We start from the raw sequence: 21897 nt of genomic DNA, 5'->3' as shown, positions 1-21897 counted from the left end.
TATGTTGCCAGCAACAGCATTCCTGGGTTGCTGCTTATCCAATGGGAAACATTCCTTCCTTCCTTCACAGTTCTTGACCCTGAAACAAAATACCTGTGATCAGAACATTTCTTTGAACTTCTGCACTCAATTTACTGTATCGCATCATACAGTGCATTGTTTCATTTCATTTCAAGGAAGACCATGTTCATAGCCAGAACTTCAAGTTACTAATCTATATTCAAATTTCTCCATAAAGCAAACAGTTAAGAGTGTGCCATTAAAACTGTAATTTTTAAATCATTAAACTGGATTAAGATTCAGCGAATACCAGGATATAAAATAGAATTACATGGGGAGAAGTAATGACGTCTATTCTAAAGAGACACAGTGTTGTTCCTTCTAGACAGTTACAGTAATGGCATTAAAAATTGATAATTTCTGTATCCAAGGAACATTTTACGTTTTCAAGAGCTCCTGGGCTCTGTTGTTTTCTTTCTATTCTCTTCTTCAGCTGATTTATTTCTTGATCTCTCTGGAGCAACTCAAACTCTTTTTCACGAAGCTCATCTTTAGAGCGCTGAAGTTTCTTCTCTAAGATCTGAATCTGAACAGAAAATGCAATTAAATCAGAACAGATATTTTACCAAAATCAGAACAAATTTAAAGGTGAAAAAAAGCCAACACACACACACAAAACAAACCCGAAAACCTCACAAATACTGTCAATATTACCTCTGACTTTGGACTCCTTTGTACATTTTTCATTTTATTTTTGTCAACATTTTCCTTTATTAATAGATCAGTTTGGGAGCTATACTATATCAAGTAAAAGAAAATACATTTTCATTTTTATGCTGATATATTCCTGCAATTTTTTTAGTTTTAATTGACAAACATTACATATTTTTGCTAGCACATTGAGATGCTCCCTTCTTCCCTCTCCCTACAATAAGAACCAGTTCTACTCTTCTAGATTAAACGTGGCCAGCTACAGTGGACCAGACTTTCTCATAGAATTAGCTGCCCTTTGTTAAGGAAACTGGGTTTTAATTTAAGCAAGACTTACCTGTTTGTTGCATTCCTTAATTTCTAACTCTGACTTCTCTAAATTGCACTCTAATCTAATTATTTGTTGTTCCATTTCTCCCCTATGTTCACGAACTGTCATATCCAACTGTGTAATCTAGAGGTAAAAAAGAAAAGGAAATACTTTATTTTGAACTAGTATGCAGATTTGAGGTAATATTACAAAATAGGATAGCAAAAGGAATGAAACATATCCTTTGTAGTCTCAAGCAGCCAATATAAAAATGCACCCCAGCTATCTTCTTTAAAAAATAAGAGTCAAACACAAACAGACAAGTGGAAAATGGGGAAAAAGTCTGTAACTGAGCATGTTTGGTCCTTGGACGCACAGAATACAAACCTATTTCTCATTTTAAATGGCATATAATGAGTGGCTTATTATACTAATGCATCTTGTTAGAAAGTGCCGAATTTTGCCAGAGCAAAAAAAAATCCTATTGCTCTGATGAATTTTTTTTTTTAATTGCCACCCCTTCTCTCTGAACCTCAAATATTCTTGTATATGAAGACTGGTAACTCCTGCAGGAAGTAGCTGTTAGAAGGCTAATTATAAGTGACAGAACAGTTCTGCCATGACGGGTATAAAATCCTGAAGGCAGACCAAAAGACTGAACTACAGAAGTTTATTCCCAACAAAGATGCTGTTTCATATTTAGACGCTGCTTTGAGGCTAATCAAACATGCTCCAGTCTAAACAAGGAAAGAAATCTCTCGTCTCCAAGCACACTTCAGCGCAGATCTTTCCTTCATTTTATCAAACATCAACATAACAGTTGTCCTGTAACAGAACAAAAACAAAACTGTAGCCTGTGCTCCCTTGGAGGAGTACAACCGGATTTCCCTGGTACCACAAGTCTTCGGTAACATACAGCTGGTTTTGAGGTTGACACTGTGGCTATATTAACAGTACAGTTTGGAACGATACCTGAAGGCAATTCAACCTAGCAGGCTTTTTATAAGTTACCTGCTATATAATAGGAATAATCGTCAGTAACATACTTAAAATGATCTGACCTGAGCTGCTCTTTGTTTCAGTTCCCAGTTCCTTTCTTTTAATGCTTGGTCCATGTCAAGGAGTTCTTGGTTTTTGTCTTCAATTTCTCCCTTGCAATACCTGAAATTCTCATGTTTAATTGCTTAATGCACATTCAGTTGCTTAGCTTCAAGTATCCAGCTTGAAAATCATGAGATCTATTACTTAAAGCCAAATTACTCTAAAACGTTTATCAACTAATTGATTACAACAACCCACCCCAAATGGAAGAATTTCTTTAACTTTATTCCAGGTGGACATCTCCCAATAACAACTTATTCAAGTTATTTAATTGTTTACCAGGAAGACTGTTCTTAAAAAAAGAAAACTACAGAAGCAAGTATCATTAAATTACAGTCAGAAAGGAAACCGGACAATTTCACTATAAAAGAAAGTAGTTCTCTTACAATTATTTCACAGCTTTGGGATTCAGAAAATAATTGTAGCAGATTTTAAAATAGAATTCCACAAAAAAGAATTCAGCACTTCTACAAATTAAAAGTGAGCCAAGGAGCTACTATGTCAAGGTACCTTACAGCCACAAACCACCTAAAAAATACAGAGGGTTGGCAAGAAAATTTAAAAAGACCATCCAAACTATTTGCTAAGTAACAACTAAGTTTTCCTTACAGAAGAGACACCAGCTTACCTGAGCTCAGTTGTTAGATCCCTAATAGCAACATGCTTCTCCTCCAGAGAGGACTGTGCATTCTGTAATGTATCTTGCGATTCCTGAAGCTGTGCTAAAGCAACTTTTAATTCTCCATGGGCATTCTGTAACGCAGATTCTAGTTCTGCTGTTTTCTGTAAGGCTTCCCTATGGCAAGTCTCACTTTGAAGCAGCTTATCTTCTAAATCATTCACTGTTTTACACACACATACACACACACCAGAAAACACAAAACGTTTAATCATTAGCTGTGTCAGAGTCTTTATGCAACACCACTGCCTACAACCGTTTGTGGTCATCATCAATTTTTGGTATCACCATCTTTAGGAAAATCTAAAAGAACAGTGACTTATGAGGTTATAAACAACCTTTTAATGACACCTAAGTCTTTGCTGGTTTTATTCAGTTCATAATATATAATTGACTTGAAATGTGAGGATGTATCTAAAAACATTTCACCAAGGAGAAAGTACAGGGACAACATAGTAACTGAATATGTAGTGCTACGAAAAACACCTGCAGAATTGCTTGTAAGCCTCCGGTTAAAAGCACGGTAAATTAAATTAAATAATAGAGGAGGAGGGGCTGAAGAGTTTGTTATTTCCATAAACTCTCTTGTGGGGTTTTCTGTTTGTATTCTGTGCTGTCTTTTTTGGAATACCATATGCCTTTATTAAATCTATGTGTCTTGTTTGATTACCACATTAAGAATCTGTATGACCAACTTATAGGGAACACTACCTATTCATCTCACCTGGGGTAAAGGTACATCCCACAAAAGAGAGAATTTGCAAAGTTACAGTAAAAAAGGAGTTTGTGGGATTTTGGGAGTGTGGGTTGTTTGGGGCAAGAAGGTTTAGTGTGTGTTTTTAAATTATGGAATTACCAACACACAAAAAAACCCACAACATATTTTGACTCTCATGTACTTGTTTATAAAACAGAGGAAAAAAAAGTCTAATACATACAGAGAAGTAGCATGATGAAAGGAAGCCTGAGAAACAAAATAACAAAATTACCTTTGTTTGCCTTTTCATTGAGCTCTGATCGTGCTTCTTCCAAGGTAATATCCAACTGATTTATCTGCATTGCTTTGTCTTCACAGTCTTGTTTTAATTGCGCTACTTCTTTTTCCATACCAGTAAGTTCATTCTTGCACTGATTCATCTCCAATTTAATTTGTCTAAATAGAAGAAGCAACCAGAACAAATTGAACCTTGTAATAACAAAAGCAACATACTTATGTCCTTTCTGGCTCCAAGACAACAAGCACTTGTGAATAAAACAGGGATAAAAAAAATTCAAGTTAAGCAGGCTTTTCTCACAATTAAAACCATATTCTTTCAGACTACTAAGCTCTCCTAGAATGTACTATCTAAAATTACAAGCAACTTGATACATTTATGAATTGAATTGCATTATGAAGTCGTATCTTAAGGCTAAACAGGTTGCCAGGACACACTTAAATTCCAGTGGAAGACTGTTCCAGAAACTCATGTCTCTGCTAGTTAGAAACTTCCCTTCTGATTTCCCTTATGCTCCTACAGAAACTGAACTGTATGACTACACAGCTGAATACCATTTCAGACAGCAATCTTTCTTATTGATACATCTATTTGCAGAATATACCTCTCAGTTACTCTAAACCTACCTGACTGTACCATTAAGTTCATCCACTTTCTGTCTGTTTACATCTGCTTCCTGAGCAGCCAAGTAAAGTTTCTCCTCTGCCTTTCTCAGCTCATCTTCTCCATACGCTTTCTGCTTCTGAAGCTCTTGTTCCAAATGAGATACCTATGTAAAAAGGTATTTTAAACATGTTGGTACTTCAAAATTACATTCCAAAGAAACATATATCCTTGTGTTGCAACTCATATAGTGAGAGTTTTAACACAGATTTCTTTAGTCTAAAATTTTATATAATTTAAAACTAGAACTTTGCATTTGAAAGACAAATAGTTTCTAGTAAATTTAACAAGAGTCAACTTTCTGAATTTCAATACACCTCTCCTTAATTGCATTCTACGGTTTGATTTTCCAAGTGGTTAGCCACTCTAATGCTAGCTAGAGTATCTGAAAGCATGGAACCTGGTTTAAGACAAACCAAACCACTAAACTCTTTATTTTAGATATATCTAAAATTACAACTATCAACTCGAATATCAAAGAAACATTCAGATTTTAAAGGTATTAGAAAAACCTATATTAAAACATTTAATTATCTGTCTTTATGTAGACACTTCTCACCATACTGTACCTGTTTTTCAAGTTTAATTTGAATATCTTCCAGCTCCCCATTTCTAATAGTTTCTTGCTGCAACATTTGCTGCTGATGATGCAAAGTTTGTTGTAGGCGAATATTTTGTTCACTTGTACCCTGAATATTCTGATCTTTTAGTTTTATTTCTTTCTGTAAATAATGAACCTGAAAACACATTTATTTTCCATTACAATAAAACATTTTTATTTACATTTGCATCAGGTATTCTCTTCCTTCTTAATGAGCACAGAATCATACCTATGATTCAATAAAACTTCTGACTCTGAATTTATGTTGCATTACAGTTTTGACAGTACATGACAATATCTCATAATTCATCACTGAGATGAGTTGTGCTTTATAAAGTGAGGAAAGAAGTAACTTCTTAGCCCCAGTTGTTGTCTTATTATTTTCTAAATATATCTAAACTGGCCAATACTTTAAAAACATATATAACAAAGATTTTTCATTTCTAAATTAGTGAACTGTTTTTCTTTCTGTCACTCTGCTTTATTTCTCAGAAAGTCCTTGTTTTCCCCTTGAGATTTTGTTCTCATTCCTCCCCTTTGTTTCTTCCTCCCTCTATGACCACATTCATTCCAATAAAAAACTGGAATTCTCCGTGCATAAGTTGCCACGTGTTGAATGGTCTGATTTCTCAATGATGAGTAACAATAATTTTCAGGGAGGGAGGGAGGGTGTGGGTGGGAAGCAGCAAATGTTCTTCAAAAAAATGAATTTAAAAAAATCACTAACTGCTCACCCCAAAGTGGAAGTAGTGACTCTGTCACTTATGAAGACATTGGTCGCAAATGCAAAACCTCAATTGCTGCCCTCAGGTTTCACACAACATCCAGTCTCTTAATGCAGTATAACAACATCAGATTTTAGGGCTTAGAAAGCAGCAGTAATTATCACAAGCTTATGCGTAACACAGACCATAGATTTCCATCCCTCCTCCTGCACAGGCTCTAGTAACCTCTGGCTGACTAAAGCCCATCTCTGAGCAGGCAGGACAGCACCGACATTAACTAATTATCATAGTAGGCTGTTCATGTGGTCAGTCATCCCACAAATTAAATTAATGCTACTAATATGTAAATTTCATAATTTATTGTTTTCATATAGTAAGGGAAAGTATGATAAAACTCAGGCCTTGATGTAAAAATTTTCTTAGGTCCAGGACTTCTTCCCCATTAAGATACCTGAGACACAAATCAATTATATGCACCTATGTTTAAATTCCAGTAGCGCTCTCTCCATTTTCTCCAAGACAATGTTTTCTTTTACTTCATTCTGATTTTGTCACTTCTTTCAACAATTAGTTTATCTCAGTACTTCCTTTCCCTATGCTTATCCAGTGTTTCTTAGTTCTGATTTTCCCCTTTACCCTCACCAGCTTACTTCTTATTCACAGTTCTTGCTGCAAATGTTTCACAGACAAACTTTTAGATTAAATAATTTGTCACAAGCGTTCTCTGCAATACAGAAGAATTATTAAAGCAAGCTGTTACCTCTTCAGACTTTTTTTTGAGCTGATTTTCAAATATCTCCTTATTTTCTTGTGACTGACTCAAATACAGTGCAACTTCTTCCTTACACATGTCTAGGGCTGACTCAAGTTGTCCCACCTAATTGAACATAACAGATCAGTTAAAATCGCATACCATAGTTTTTATTAACTAGTCTAACTGAAATGTTAAAAACCATCTTTGTATAAAATGCCTGAAAAGTTACATTTTTATCTTAAGAGTATTAAAACAGGCACAGATGACTATGATACACTTGAAAACTGAAACAGTATTCAGAAATTAAAATTATTTGTGAAATTAAAATATTTTAGTCTGCATTTAAATCATATGAGATCAGTTATTAGAAGTTATTCCAGTATTTGTCAGCAGCTACAATTTAAAAGCAAACATATGTCACATACCAAATCATTAATCCACCGTGTTTTATTACATATAGACTTGTATAAATAAATTTGGAATAATCATCATATTTTTGAAAAAGACTTGTCACAGCCTGCATAACATTCAAATCTCAATACAATTCCTCTCATAAAGCTACTAAGCAGCATTTTTTTTCCCTTCTGCACTGAGAGACAGCACTTGAGTTCTACCAAAAGGGAAAGGAAAAGCTTTTAGCAATGTCAACGCTCTTAATCTATTTTACCCTTTTACTATTGATTTGTATTTGAGTCATCTCTATAAAATCTCCTATAACTTCAAACAGATAAAAATTATAACGAATAAACCCTCAGAGGTCTTAAGCCACAGTAATTAAACTTTTCTCAACTGTTTGGTTTCAAAGCTAAGGCGGCTTCTCCCATCAATGAGAGTTGTGCTGAATTTAGCTGCAGATTGGCTAATGCTTTCAATGCTACCGATTTTCTAAACCATGTTGGATTTCACAGCCCTCTCCCCACCCAAGTCAAGAGCTTTATGAAAAAAAGTGATCATGGGTCTTAATTTTAAATCTCTGAAAAACCTCCTAAATACTACAAATAGAAAAGTGGTGCAACACAAGTTCAGAAAGAGCTACCAGCCCCAGTATCTTCTCCTAGTGATAACCTGAAGATTTAATGCTGTTTGAAACCTGACTCTGGTAAATCACTACATGGTAATGGCTTATTAAAATACTCTTGCAAATGCTGCACGGAAAGTACAGAGCAAACATTAGGAAGAGGTATAGATGACAAAAAATATGACCAATTTTACAATAGCACATCTAAAATATATGTCCTATCTAGAACAAAAACCAACATAACATTATCTTCATTAGACAGCATTTTACTGTAAGAGTACAAGAACAAATCTGCCCTCTTTGTAACTACAGTAATTTTATATAGCAATTATGCATTGTGCAATATCTCTTACTGCAAGTTTCATCATACTTTCAATTAAAAAAAAATGGAAATACTTCAGATTAATGACTTCCAAAATATCTACATGAGTCAAATTTCTATAAAGCAGCCTTGATACAGTTTTTTCTATAGAGGATAAATGGAAATACACGTTTACTGCAAACTTTAAAACTATTAATTGAAAATTACAAAGATCTTACTAACTTTGATTCTTTCTTCTGTTAACTGACTTTTCAGTACCTTCAATCCTTCATCTTTCTTGATATTTTGACTTTCTATTTCCTGTGTGTACACATTTTTATGCAAGAGAACAAAATATAGTTACAGTAATTTAACTAGTAAATATTCATACTAAGAATCAGAAAAAAAAAAACACAAAAAAAGAGATCAATGTTTTTAAAACACAATTGCTTGTATACTGTATTTGTGTGCATCATACTTTGAAGTGAATTTGGTTCTCAATAGGTGTCCCTTCATATTCTGCAGCAGTAGGTATTAGTAAAAGGAATAAAACATTGCCATAATAGAGCATTCTTGGTTTTCCAGCTAGTGCAGAATAGATGCAATCGTTCTTTAGCCAGACCTGTTTCCTTTGATTAAAGCAAGAAGCCCAAGGGGCAAACCAGAGGCATAAACAGAACACTGAGGCAGAATATAATGAAAGGTCATTAAAGTTCATACAATTTATATTATAGTACTAGTGCTGGGGATTTATACTAGATTCAGTCAACTACTCAAACAAGAATTAACAAGAAAGAACTTAAGCATCTTTTATTTTCTCATTTTTTTCCACGTGTTCATGTATAGGCTTTTCACCATTATCAGTCAGCTGTTTGATTTACATTTAAAGAAAGTCAAGATCCAGCCTTACCTCTCTGCTTTCTATCAGCAGCCTATCCAATGATTCAATGTGATGCTGTTTATGTATAACATCTTGTTGCAAAATAGATATTATTTTCTCTTGTTCAATGAATTGTTGATGTTTCTTCTCTAGCTGTATCTGAAGCTGTCCGTAAGTAATGATTTATTATTTAATAAGCTTTTTCAGAGCATTTGTGCATCTAAATATGTCATTCAGTTCTATTCACCCATCACTTACATTCCTGCAGTCAGCAGTATTGCACAGTATTAAAAATATCAAGAAATCCTGAGCCCTTAACATTTTAAAGCAAGAGGAGAATTAAGAGAATGAGGGGAGGCAGTGTGTCATTGCCCGTCATCAGCCAAGACAGTGAGACATATATACATTCTTTAGTAAAAGACGACAAGCTTCTTGAACAGCTACAAACAGCCACAGTTACATCTCTAATCACACGAAGCAATGCAATTCTTCTCTAAAGACTGAAAACCCTACCAACAGTTCCCCCTGAACACAGATGCACATAAGGCTCAGGCTGGCAGAGGTTCAGCAAATGAGATAATACTGTTAGAAGTTGTCAAGGTTTAACCCCGGTAGGCAAAAAAAGCTACGGGTTTTCTCGTGCTAGGTATTTCGAGCAAAGAACAACAGTATTATTCCTAAATCACTATTGTTCTTCAGTTGAGGAGAATAGAGGATATTAATATCCCAGAAGGAAATCATGGGATTGTGTAGTGTTAGATGGAAAACGAACTAAAATCAGGAAATGTAGGGAGAAGACAATATAACTTTTTAATTGGACATCTGCCATAGGAAAAATGTTACCAAGTGTATCACTCATACATACTAGCACACAAGGAAGGCCTTACCATTTCAATCTGTTTCTCCATCTCTTTGTGCTGCTCACGATGAACCAACTTTTCTTTTTCAAAAGCAGAAGTTATTTGCTTATGTTCTTCACTGATAGTTGTTTCCAGCTCATGAATGCGTCTGTTTTTTCCCTGGGTAACAGCAACGACAAAAAAGACTTAATAAAAATATTTAGCTGTGATATTAAATAGTGGTTTATTTGATGATACAGTTCCTAGATTTCATAGAAGAACAACACAGAAAATGCTGAAGTTATATACATGTGTCATCTCAAAGGATGTCACACCTATAATATAGGCAGAGAATGCCACTAAATGCAGCCACTACACAGAGACAAGGTGTCTGCCAAGGTGGATGATGCACAGCAGCAACTAGAGCAAGGAACTTCTCACAGAGACAAAAAGAAATTCCATGTTCACATGGACAGATGGAATCTTTAAAATGCAGCTTTCCATTTGAAAGGGTCTACATGAAAAACTTCCTTTTCTAGCAACCTTAGATCCCTTCTCAAAACTGAAAAAGTTTGTATAACAATACCCAGACCAGAATTTACAGCGCTCCAACGTTAGACCACCTTCACTTATTACCACTTAGAAGACTTTTTCTTATTCACAGGTCTACATCTATTTCTTGAAAATACAGGCAAAGAAGAACAACAAAAAAAGAAACAGAAAAGTGATTTATCCAATGTCCCAGTTAACAATTGGAATCCGCCTCTGTTACCTTCTACCCTAATAATTTAATGTGGAAGACTACTTGAGAACTTCAGGAAAAGAAACAGAACAGTGCCAACACAGTACATTCTAACCTACTCATCCTATACACCAAACCAGTAGTGTATATGCTAATTTTAGGAGTAGTATTGTTCTGTTCCAGGGAGGGAAGGCAGTTTCACTAAGTGAGGATTAAAACAAGATTTAGAGAGTGAGCTCAAAGGATGGAAAAATCTTCATTTTTTCATAGAGACGATAAAATTCTGATCTCACTAAAACTAATGGCGATGCTACAACTGATTTCAATATGACCAGATCTTCATTGCACACATCATCATAAGGAAAAAGTAACATATCCATTAATAACTTAACATGTTCAAAAGCAGGAAAAAGGGGATATTTTATTTGATGCAAGATTATTCTGTTTCTAAGAACGTCACTGTCTAAAAATTGCAGAGATTGTTTAGCAGATGGGAAAGTCTATCCATTTTGAATACATGGAATACCACTGTTTCAACTTAAACTTTAATCTCTATTTATGTCTCTTTAGATAAATGTAGTTTCTCATTGAGAACATGGTACCATGAGTTCCTGTTCCAACTCAGTATTTCTTGCTGCAGCAGCAGAATAAGCAATAGTCTTTTCTTCCAATTGTTTCTCAAGTGCAGAAAGTTGAGAAGACTTCTTTGTTATCTGAAATTAAATATGGCACAAAACAGCATGAAGACAACTATTCTGAGTTTGTTCAAGTATTTGTATCTACTTTCTTACCATCAATTCACTTTATTACCTAAAGAGAACAATTCAGGACAACTACCCCAATTTTTCCAATTCATTATAATTATCAGTGTGTATAATACAAGTGTATTAACTATTACAGATTTATGACATGTATGGCCATTAATAGAAATACTGCAAATGCCATTATGCTGGAATTCTACAAACACATTGGGATCAGAATGTAAACATTATCACTTTAACTTATTCAACCAGAAAAGAGCTGGCTGAATTTTTCTTAGATATGCCAGATTTTAAAATGAATATGGCAAATGCAGCTTTTCCATAACTACTGTCTTAACTATCTTTGATTATTGAACTAAACAAAAAGTGACGTATTTTTTCAGTGCTACTAAAAACTTACTTCTCTCTCTAAGCTACTAGCTTTTGAAGCCTTCTTCAATAAGTCTTCCTGTATGATTTGAAACTGACTGGCTCTCTGAGCCATGCTGGTCTTCAAAGAAGAGTTCTCATCATCTGCTTTTGTCAGTTTAGTGTGTAACTCTTCTATTTCTTTCTGGAATCTTTGCCTCTCCTTTTCAAATTGTTTGCTGATAAGTTCCAACTGTTGACAATTTCTTCTCTCTCAAAGTAGAAAAAAAAATTAAGATTATTTTATAAGAGAACATACAAACCAGTACTCTAGCAAATAATCACACAAACCAAAGAGTAATGGAATATAATTTAATGACAGCATATTGAGCTAACAAATACAGTATTCAGATATATTTTTCCTTGTAATGTAACTGAAGGCTGTGATTCATGAAAACAAACCAAACAAAAAAATGAAGACATCATCATTATATAGGAGCCCTGAAGTCATTTCATGGAGCAGTCCTAATAGGAGTTGCAGAAGCGATTACAGAAATTCTGCAACAGCAGGATAGACAGAAAATAATCAAATAAAATATGGAGACATTAGCATAACCTGCATAAAGAAAAAAATATATGTTTCTATTTCAACACAACTCATAGCTTGGATACCGCTGAACACATAGCTTAGCTACAATAGCAAAAGGATGAAGAATATTGTGCCTGGAAAACATGACAATTTCCAGAATTACAAGGTGGCAAAATGCTCCCTGTTCAAACAAACCGTAACTGTTGACTCACAGAGATGCATTTTAAAAGACACTATAAAAACAATTTAAACCCCACTGAAAAAAAAAAAAAAAAAAAGAAATCCTACTCTGTGGATTAATGAGACAGAACTGCACAACTGTTTGGGTCAGCTTACCTCCTTGGCTTCTGATCAATTTGACAAGATCTGCTTCCAGGCCACATAACCCACTATTTTCTTGTCCTTCATTATCATTAGAAAGATGCTCAGCACCATCACAGACAGTTAAGTTTGCACGAGGCTTTTGAATTTCTACTTCTTTCATTGCCAGCTTAATGCTATTATTAAAGGAGGAGACAATTATTTAACATTCCTTCTACATGCCAGTTCTAGTATCACCCTTATTATCTGCCTATTCTTGCCATAATTCAGTAACCAGAACGTTATACCTTGATTCACAAGATTCAGAGAGAGCTTCTTCTGTTGAGGAACTGGATAGCTGGTGTTTCAAGTGGTGCCATTTAAACTAAAAGTTAAGGGGAAACCAAGATCAATGCAAAAAATTACTTTTTATTGATTCACAATGCATGTGTTATACCAGCATATAAGTTTTTAGACACATATTCCAGGATGTTGAAAGTTTGGATAACTTGATCTTTAAATTTATTCTCCTAAGTGTTGCAGAGTGCTACAGGTTTGTTTCACATTAGTAGAAATTATAGGCATTAAGGCCCTCTAAAATGGAGACCATTCTTTCAGAGATCTTTGTACAGGTACTAAAAGCATGAACATTTTTGCTGTGAATAATTAAATAAATGGAGATACTATCAGTAATTCCATTTTTTGAACTTCTCACATCATGCTTCCTTACAGATTTTGATGACTGCATTTAATACCAGTTTTTTCTCAAGTTACAGAAGGCTTCTGAATATTCCATTAAATCCCAAATTTTTCCTGAAAATCATATATTAGTTTGGGTGGGAAGGGGCCTTCAAAGCTCATTTAGTCTAACCCCTCTGCCATGAGCAGGGACATCTTCACCCAGATCAGGTTGCTCAGAGCCCCGTCCAGCCTGGCCTGGGATGTCTCCAGGGATGGGGCATCCACCACCTCTCTGGGCAGCCTGGGCCAGTGTTTCACCACACTCATTGTAAAAAATTTCTTCCTTGTACCTAGTGTATCTCTCCTGTCTTTTAGTTTAAAACCACTAGACCCTGCTAAAAACTTTGTCCCCATCATTCTTATAGACTTCTTTTAAGTACTGAAAGGCCATAATAAGGTCTCCCTGGAGCCTTCTCTTCTCCAGGCTGAACACCCCAACTCTCTCAGCCTGTCCTCACAGGTATCACAGAATGTCCTGAGTTGTAAGGGACCCACAAGGATCATCAAGTCCAACTCCTGTCCTTGCATATGACAACCCTCAAATTCACACCATGTGTCTGAGGGCATTGTCCAAATCCTTCTTGAGCACTGTCAGGCTTGGGGCTGTGACACCTCCCTGCAGAGCCTGTTCCAGTGCTCCACCACCCTCTGGGTGAAGAACCTTCTCCTAATGTCCAACCTGAACCTTTCCTGGCACATCTTCCTGACATTCCGTTGAGTGATGTCATTGATTGCCAGAGAGAAGAGCTCAGTGCCTGCCCTTCCTCCTCCCCTTGTGAGGAAGACGTAGCCACCATGAGCTCTCCCCTCAGTCTCCTCCAGGCTGAACAAACCAAGTGACTTTAGCTGCTCCTCACAAGCCACATTATTTCTCAAGAACATCACATGATTTCTACACAATGTCAGTTAGAGTTGTTCGAGATACATAATAAAATCTGTAAGGGTGTATCAGTTACCGTACCTCTTCAGATGCACTTTGAGACAACTGGGAAATAATGGTTTCTAGTATGTTGAGCTCTTCTCTTGAATCCTCAATTTCTTGATGGCATAATTTCAAGCAGTTATGCTGCTGTGCAGTAAGTGCTTTCAGCTCTGCATTTTCACTTATTAGAGCATTTTTTTCTTTAAGTACGATTTCTTTTTCACCAAGTTCACTCTCAAGCTCAATGATCTTCTCATCAGACCAAGTCAGCATTGATACCATTTCACTATTCTTTGCCTCTAGAGTCCTAATTTCTTCTTTTGTGCTATGATTCTCTTCCTTTAATTGCCTAAAAAAAAGTATATCCATTTAAAAGGTATATCTCAACAAAGAGAAGTAGAATAGGAGTTCCATTATTAGAAGTACTAGAAGACACCATAACTACACTGTTTTACTAGTTTCCTCCCTCTCATAATCTAGGATTAGCTCTATTTAAAGGACAGAAAGATTTTTACCACTTCACTAAGCTTACACTCTTTCTAAGGAAATTTAAAAACAGGACAAAATAACTACATAACTATACCTAAAATGTCCATAGATGAAGAAAACATACTAAGACTGAGCTAGTCTAGCATTCTGCTACAAACAAGAGAGAGAGGTCCTATTTCTTCTCTTGCTTCATATCTGACTGTATAGTGAGCCAATTTTTAGCCCATCATAAGTTATTCACTTTGTTAGGTACCTGTTGATTTAGCAAACTGATTTAGCTTTGCAAAGGTCCAGATGAGTGCCAAACTAAGTGCAAGTTCACACAGAAAAAAGGACAGGGTACAGGAAAGACCCCCAGTCTGCATCAGAGAGCTATTAAATAGACTCAGGCTAGGGTAAGGGTGCTCACATGCTGCCCACCCTTGCCAAAAGAAGCTTGAAGAACAACTGTTAAGACAAGAATGTGGATCTGAGTGGGGTGTGTGAGGGGGACACCCAAAACTGTCTGCGAAAGTGTTTGTCCAAACCTAATAATGCTGATGGTTGTCTTTCCTCATGAAAGTAATGAGGGAATTAGCAAAAGACACATGAAATAAAGGGGGGTTCAGTTTGAGAAGAAACAGACAAGGAGCAGAAAAATTTGTAACAGTGGGAAAGGACCTTGGAGTGGGAACAGAGTAGCAGTCAAAACCTGGTTTGACACTTCCAGAAGTTGCATCACAACCTCTGCTCAAACCTGAGTGCAGCCTCCCCATCAGATGCCAAGAGTATCCTTCATTCTACCTAGGGACTGACAAAATGCTGTGCAGCAAGTAGAGACTTGGACCTGGTCGTGTAAGTGAACTCACAGAGCTTTCTCATCAGCACACACATTAGCGAGCTGCAGGCAGCAGAGCCAGAGTACCCACCTCCCACCGCAGCAGTGGGCAAGGGAACCTGCGCTCCCTGTGCTCCCAGGAGCCTTGGTGGTGTTGCTTCTCACTGCAGCTATGGCAGCGTGTGGGATTAGAACTTTTAAGGGTTAGTTATAAAAAAGCATTTAGAAATTTGCAAGTGCATGTTAACATTTTTTACCTGTTTAGGATTATGGTTTGGCTGTTGTATTGCTGATACTGATCCGAAATGTTCACTGATGCTGCTCCTGATTTGGTTTGAACTATGTGAATCGATCAACACGTTCACAGCAACAATTTTAACATGTAATTTCTTCCCAAATAACTGTACAGAAATTTTTTAAAGCTTTTGCATTACCTTAATTGCTCTTCTAGGCTCTCTAGATCCTTTCTGTAGCTGTCACACTTCTCATTCAACTTATCTTTTTCTTTTTCACAATTTATTAAACGTTTTCTTAAGAGTACTTCTTCAGCTTTAACCTTAAAAAAGCATTTTTTTTGTTACTGTACAATAATCAAAGCTTCCATGGCCAATAGGCTTTTTAAAGAGAATACTGTAAATACTCCATTGTTTCTTTTTAAATTCTGGTAAGCCTGTAGATAAGGGCAAATAAGTTTTCAGTTTCTATGTCATTTTGGAAAAAGTAATGTTATTTTGGTTTAATATTTTAGGGCATATTTATAGTTGGCAATTTCCTTCCACAAGGAGAGAAGTCTAATCAAATAAAAAAATCTCTGTAAAAGCTAACTGTCTCAGGCCTCTATTCTTCTCCTTTCAAAAAGCAGGAAGCACTAACAATTTTGACCACTGGAACTTTGGTAGATGACTTCATTTTCATCCCAGCTCTTCTCTAGCTCATGTTTCATTGAATAGGTTATGTAGAAGGAATCAAAAGAATTATTTTAAAATGATGATATGCTTTTAAAATGTAAAAGTCCCATCTGGAAAGCAGGAAACAGAAGAAACCGCAGCAGTATCGAGATACCTCAAAGATGCAGACTGTCCAAACTGCGTGAAGACAGTTTAAAACTGGATAACTGAAGTTATCACCACAGTTGCTTACCCTGTCTCAACTCTCTTAAGACTTTGCAACCAACAAGCAGAAACAATTGACCCACTGGTGAACCCCCTGCTGTTTGCTGCCTGCATGGCAAAAAACAAAGAAAAAATCTCTTACTTTTTCTAATTTTTCGGTTGCTTTCTCTTTAAACTTTTTGAAAGCTCTTGTCAGCTCCTCTGCATTCAACAAAGCTTCATTTCTTTGCTGTTCGGCTCTGCAAAGAAGCATATAAATTATAAAAACCCACAAATTTCAGTCATTATGTAACTATTTCCTCCAGTTACTAAAAACAACTACTAAATTAACTGTTCCAGATAAAATCCTTTCTTCTTCCACCTTTTAAGCCCTAGATAAAAAAAGTTTCACAAGGTATAAATTACTTTTAAATACAATTTTTGCATATTAGCATAAATTGAATTCCAATAAGATCAAGGATATAAAAATAAACACTTTTGATTTCCCTTCAAAAAGAGTTTGATTCAAATCATCCTCCTGTTCCTACCAGTAGGGAGCCCATTTTAGAGACTGGGATAGCATGATAAGGAAGGAAAAGACAGCAGTGCTTAAAATTCAGACTACTTGAGGGGATCTAGAAAAGGCTTCAATACTGAAGGGAGCTCTCGCAGTGGAGCTATGGTGAGACTGACAGGAACTGCTCAAATGATAAATTGTTTGAGGGATACTGGAGAGATGGCATCAATCATAGTAAAGGAAGCTAAAACGGGGACACTATCAGGTGAGGAACTGTTCAAAGCACCAACCCAGACTGACTACTATTTTTCTCTATTACTCCGCACCCCTGGCCCTCTCTCACTTTCCCCTGTCACTACTCCCTAGGGAAGAAATTGGAATAGTGAGCTGGGGACAGGTCAGGTGTGGAGTCTGTTCTGGACACCCAGCACAAACACACAAGAATTACCACTGGTCAGTAACATTTCTAAGGGAACTGTGGGGATGAAGCAAGTGCCTCATCTAAGGAATGACAGCCCACGCTCAGATCGGCGTTTCTCACACTGAGGATCACTGCCAATTTGGAGACAGTAGAAGTATTCAGGGAATTCAGAATAAACAACAAAACCGTGTTAGTCTAAAGCACTTCAGTTTGCTTGGCCAAAGAATAGTAAGTAGTTGTAATTACTGATTTAAAGCAAACTGTAATAATGGTTAATACTAACCATAACATTACATGTTGCCTTTAACACCTGGCAGAAGCTCAGCTTTTCTAAAGTATTTAAATATTTACATTTGCAACTATTAACTAAGTACAGCAATTTCCAACCCCACACATGCTCTGAATGAACAGTGAACATAAATCAAGGTATATTTCTTCACCAGTAGTGCAAGCCGCACAGTATTTCCATCTGCCTAGCATGGGAATGTTACAGGTTATTTCATGGGTAGATACACAAGCAAACAAGGGTTTTGCATTCAAAAGGCTCACGAAAAGCTTTCATAGCTCATTAATTCAGTTAATTTTGGCCCCAAGTAACGCAGTTAAATGAATTGGGCACGTAGAAGTATTTTTATTTATACCTCTCATTTCTTTAAAATTACATTTTGGAAATGACAGGATTGTACATGGTAACTTGCAACAGTCAAAATAAATTACCTAACCCTCCCAGCAGCCACACAACCACTATGCTAAAGGATGCAATAGGAAAGGGAAATGGGGATGGAATCACAGCACCCTTTTCAATAATACCATATAGCCAGATAAGATAAAGGATAACATAAAGTGTTCTCTGAATTAAGTTATGCTTCAATCACTTTCCTCACACCAAGCCCAAAAATACAGCACTCAGTACTGTTGAATACTGAGCATACGCTGTAGGTTCTTGCAAGACAAAGTCAAAAATAACTCAGGAAAAACATATTCTGGACACATTTTGACTTTCCACTGCAGTACATCTATTCTGAGGGGAAAAAACAGGTGATAAACTGGTTACTAATGTATAATATCAGCTTGTAACTACCAGCAATTTCAAGATGTTAGAAGTGCCTGTTCAAGTAGTGTCTTCACACAGAACTTCCTCATTTTTTTAAATAACAGTCGTAAAGCAAAGAAATAAGTTGATCCCACAAAGTAAATATCTGCCAATAAAAAGAAACATTTATGCACTATTATTTTGTATTCAATTTATTAAAATGACTTAGCTACCTCTTTCCTTGTTTGCTTCGTTCAATTAACTCAATTTTCAGATTTTTATAGTCCTTTTTATATCTTTGCAGGATGTTTTCTTTTTCCATTTCTATTTTCCGGCTTTGATCTAGTTTATCTTCTGCATCTCTAGCAAATAAACAAACCATAATTTAAAAATAGGAACTTTTTGGTAAAGAAACTATACTTTTGTTGTTCTTTTCTGCACGTTTAAGAAGCACTAGTGAAACACACTGCAACTCTCAAAAGGAGGTTTGGAACACCCATAGCAGTGTGTCTGCAGCCTGGAGTGATGCCCAAACCTCATCAAAAAGCATCAGGTGTCACGATTGCCAAGGACCCAGGGGGCTGACTGTGTGCCATGAGAGCTGGACACAGAAATCACTGTTTTAGCCCATCATAAGTTATTCACTTTGTTAGGTACCTGTCATGTTTGAAAGTTTATGTTAATTTACTACCGAAGATGTGCAGTCATGTGCTGTACAATCACTCTAGTCACATTCATGTTTCATGTACATTATAAACTGGTTTCTTTTACCATCCTTTATTATTTTTCACCATTTCCTGAAGTACATTCCCCACACAAAATATCAATACAAAATAAAACACCTTCCTCCTCCTAAAAAGGGCTCCAAAATGAAAGCTTCGAGCCACAGATTACATGACGCACACACTACCAGTAATTACATTATCCATAAAAAGAGATTGGACTAGCAAACATACCACAATAAAATGTTGATTTTGAAGTACATTTATTACCTCAGAATTTTATCTTGAGCTGAAACTTCTGCTTCCAAGTTTATAATCTGTTCTTTTAACTTTGGAATGCTGACTAAATGTGTACCTACAGTCGATTCAAGATAAGAAATCTGAAATACAGACACATTTAGGCTTCCATTAACACTTACATATATACCTTCAAGTGAGACACAAAAATCTGCGCACTGAATGATACGGTGCCCTTACCCTTCCTGTAGAACATGCTTGTTCATCTATACAAACTGACCTCCAATTTTCCCCTCATTTAACCTCCTTCCAGTTCCCTAGCACCATTACAGTGTGACACACTGTCTAGTAGATGATTGCTTTATATGTTGATCTTGTCTCTTGTTTTTCCTCAAAAATTTAGATTCCGATATTTCTTCTTTCCATGCCAGACAGTCAAACCTTTTATCTACTTACTTGTACTTAAAGATAACATTTCTCAAAGAAAAAGCATTAAGCATTGCTATGTTATACTAATGTTACACACACAACATTATTGTCCTGAAAAACACTGTACATACAAGTGGAGATTAAATCAGTAATAATTTATTAGATACAATATTTCTTTCTAACTCACCTGCACTTTTTCAAAACAGTAGTATTAATCCAACATGAAATGACAACATTTTTCATTTCCTACATTAATCTTAATGTAGGTCAGACACATGAATGTACAGTACTAAATCCATTATTGAAGCGTTTTTCTTATACAAGGTATTCTTCACTCTGTGACTTAGTGGCATTAGATTAAACTTTGGAACACAAATAGGTAGAATTCATAGTTAATATAGTTGTTTTGCTCATGGAGAAATAGATTCCAAACTACTCTGTTCCAAGATTCATGTTGAATTTTATGAAGAAATAGAATATTAGACTTTAAAATTTAATTTTTGACAAATACACTAAAGATACCTACTCTTGTTTTTGACTGCATCAATTCAACATTCATTGTTTCCGCTCTGTTCTTTAGGTAGCAGTTCTGAGAAGCCAAATAAGCATTTTTCTGATGAAGGGCATTCAGCTTCTCCTTAAGACATTCATTTTCTTCCACAATTTTATCAGGAGTTGTGGACACTGAGTAAGACTAGACATAAAAAAGTTATATATACATACACACACTCTCTCATACATGCACATGTAAGCAATATATACATCAACGGAAACTCTGCAGAACAAACATATCTAAACCATGCTACCTTTAACAGCACTGCATTATATAATTGCCCAATACTACAGTGCATCAACTACAAGCCCTAAATGAAGGAAAAAATAATGAAGTACATTTACTTTGGATTTTCTTTGAAAATCTTGGCAAGATGTTTTAGCAGCATTCTTCTTACAGCTGGAAATACCTTGATAGCTGCAATTAGGCTGAGCAAGGTCCTCCAGAGTCAGGTCTACAGCCTCATCAAAGCAGTGACCACAATGATCGCTTGTACTTGTGCTAGGAGGGAGAGCAGAAAGTCGCTACACCATTTTTTCTTTAGAATTTTCATACTGCTCACAAAGAGCATTCAAAAGAAAAGCACAAAAGGAGTTACTTACAATAACCTATGACACTGATTAAAACAGATTTACACTACAAGAAATAGGCTGTTCTCAAACCTGGAAAGCTCTTCCTCTACAGTCTGTAGGTCTTTTTCAGTTCTCCTCAGCTGATTCTGTAATGACTGTAAATTTGCAAGCAGGTCTTCAGCAGCAGCACTTTTAGAGCAAGTCCACATACTATATTCCATTGGTACCACACATATAGCTAAAAGAATATTTAATATTAAAACATCGTTAAATGTATGTGAATACTATTTGCAAAGATACTTTTAAAGATACTAAAATAAGGCAAACAGAAAAAAAAGCCACAACTGAATTTCCAAATGTAAACATGCATTTTGCACAGAACCTATTCCACATTCACGAGATAAAAATTACTCTGTAGAAATTGGTTTTTTGAAGGAAAAAAAAAAAAAATGTTATGTATGTATTCATGAAGTATAAGAAGCTTCGTGAACTTATGAAAACTGGGAAAATCTGCTATACGTTGGTTGCCAAAAGCGTCTTATACAACACATCTCAGCTGAGAAGTCCGATGCAGCTGGCAGGTGCCGAAAAGGTGACAGCGGGTTCAGAGCGAACACACGAACCGGCCGTGCCATCCGGCGACCAGCGGAACCGAACAAACCCGGGCGGCCGGGACTCGCCCGCGCACAGTGCACGGGCCGCCGGGCCGGGCCGGGCCGCTCCACCACAGCACACAAGCCTGGAGATGCTCTGATGGGGAACGAGTCGGGGTTCAGAGGGACCAGCACTCCCGTCCCTCGGCCGCCGCCTGCGCAGGCCGGAGCTGCCCGGCACCCGGCCCGCCTGCGCGCCGCTCCGCCCGCCCTCAGCCACGGCTGCCCCTCCCCCGCACAGACCGGCACCGGCGCTGCTCAGCGACAGCAGCCGCTGCTCCTGCAGGGTGCCCGGCGGCGGAGGGGCCGCGCCCCGAGGACCCAGAACCACAGCGCCCAGGCCGGCTGAGAGCGGGCGGCAGCGGGCCCGCGCCTGCCTCAGC

The 21897-nt window shown here is 36.7% G+C and overlaps 1 protein-coding gene across 1 annotated transcript; it reads right to left on the bottom strand.

The window, feature by feature from the left end:
- Nucleotides 1–403: 403 nt before the first annotated feature.
- CCDC18 (coiled-coil domain containing 18) lies at nt 404–21743 on the bottom strand (the record flags this gene model as incomplete). Its single annotated transcript, XM_080348688.1, has 23 exons — nt 20952–21743; nt 20634–20790; nt 20263–20430; nt 19341–19450; nt 18582–18710; nt 16541–16637; nt 15721–15842; nt 14020–14329; nt 12599–12702; nt 12354–12514; nt 11481–11701; nt 10922–11032; nt 9626–9757; nt 8769–8903; nt 8102–8179; nt 6546–6662; nt 5029–5196; nt 4423–4565; nt 3791–3954; nt 2751–2964; nt 2083–2182; nt 1049–1165; nt 404–586 (listed from the first exon to the last, which is right to left on the bottom strand). The coding sequence occupies exons 1-23, from the start codon at nt 21080–21082 to the stop codon at nt 404–406; spliced, it is 3372 nt and encodes a 1123-aa protein (XP_080204814.1). The 5' UTR covers nt 21083–21743.
- Between the last annotated feature and the right edge of the window lie 154 nt (nt 21744–21897).

The sequence above is a fragment of the Nesoenas mayeri genome (assembly GCF_963082525.1).
Source record: "Nesoenas mayeri genome assembly, chromosome: 8".
Classification (NCBI taxonomy): Eukaryota; Metazoa; Chordata; class Aves; order Columbiformes; family Columbidae; genus Nesoenas; species Nesoenas mayeri.
Note: the sequence above shows the minus strand (reverse complement) of the source record. Positions and strands in the feature narration are given on the sequence as shown.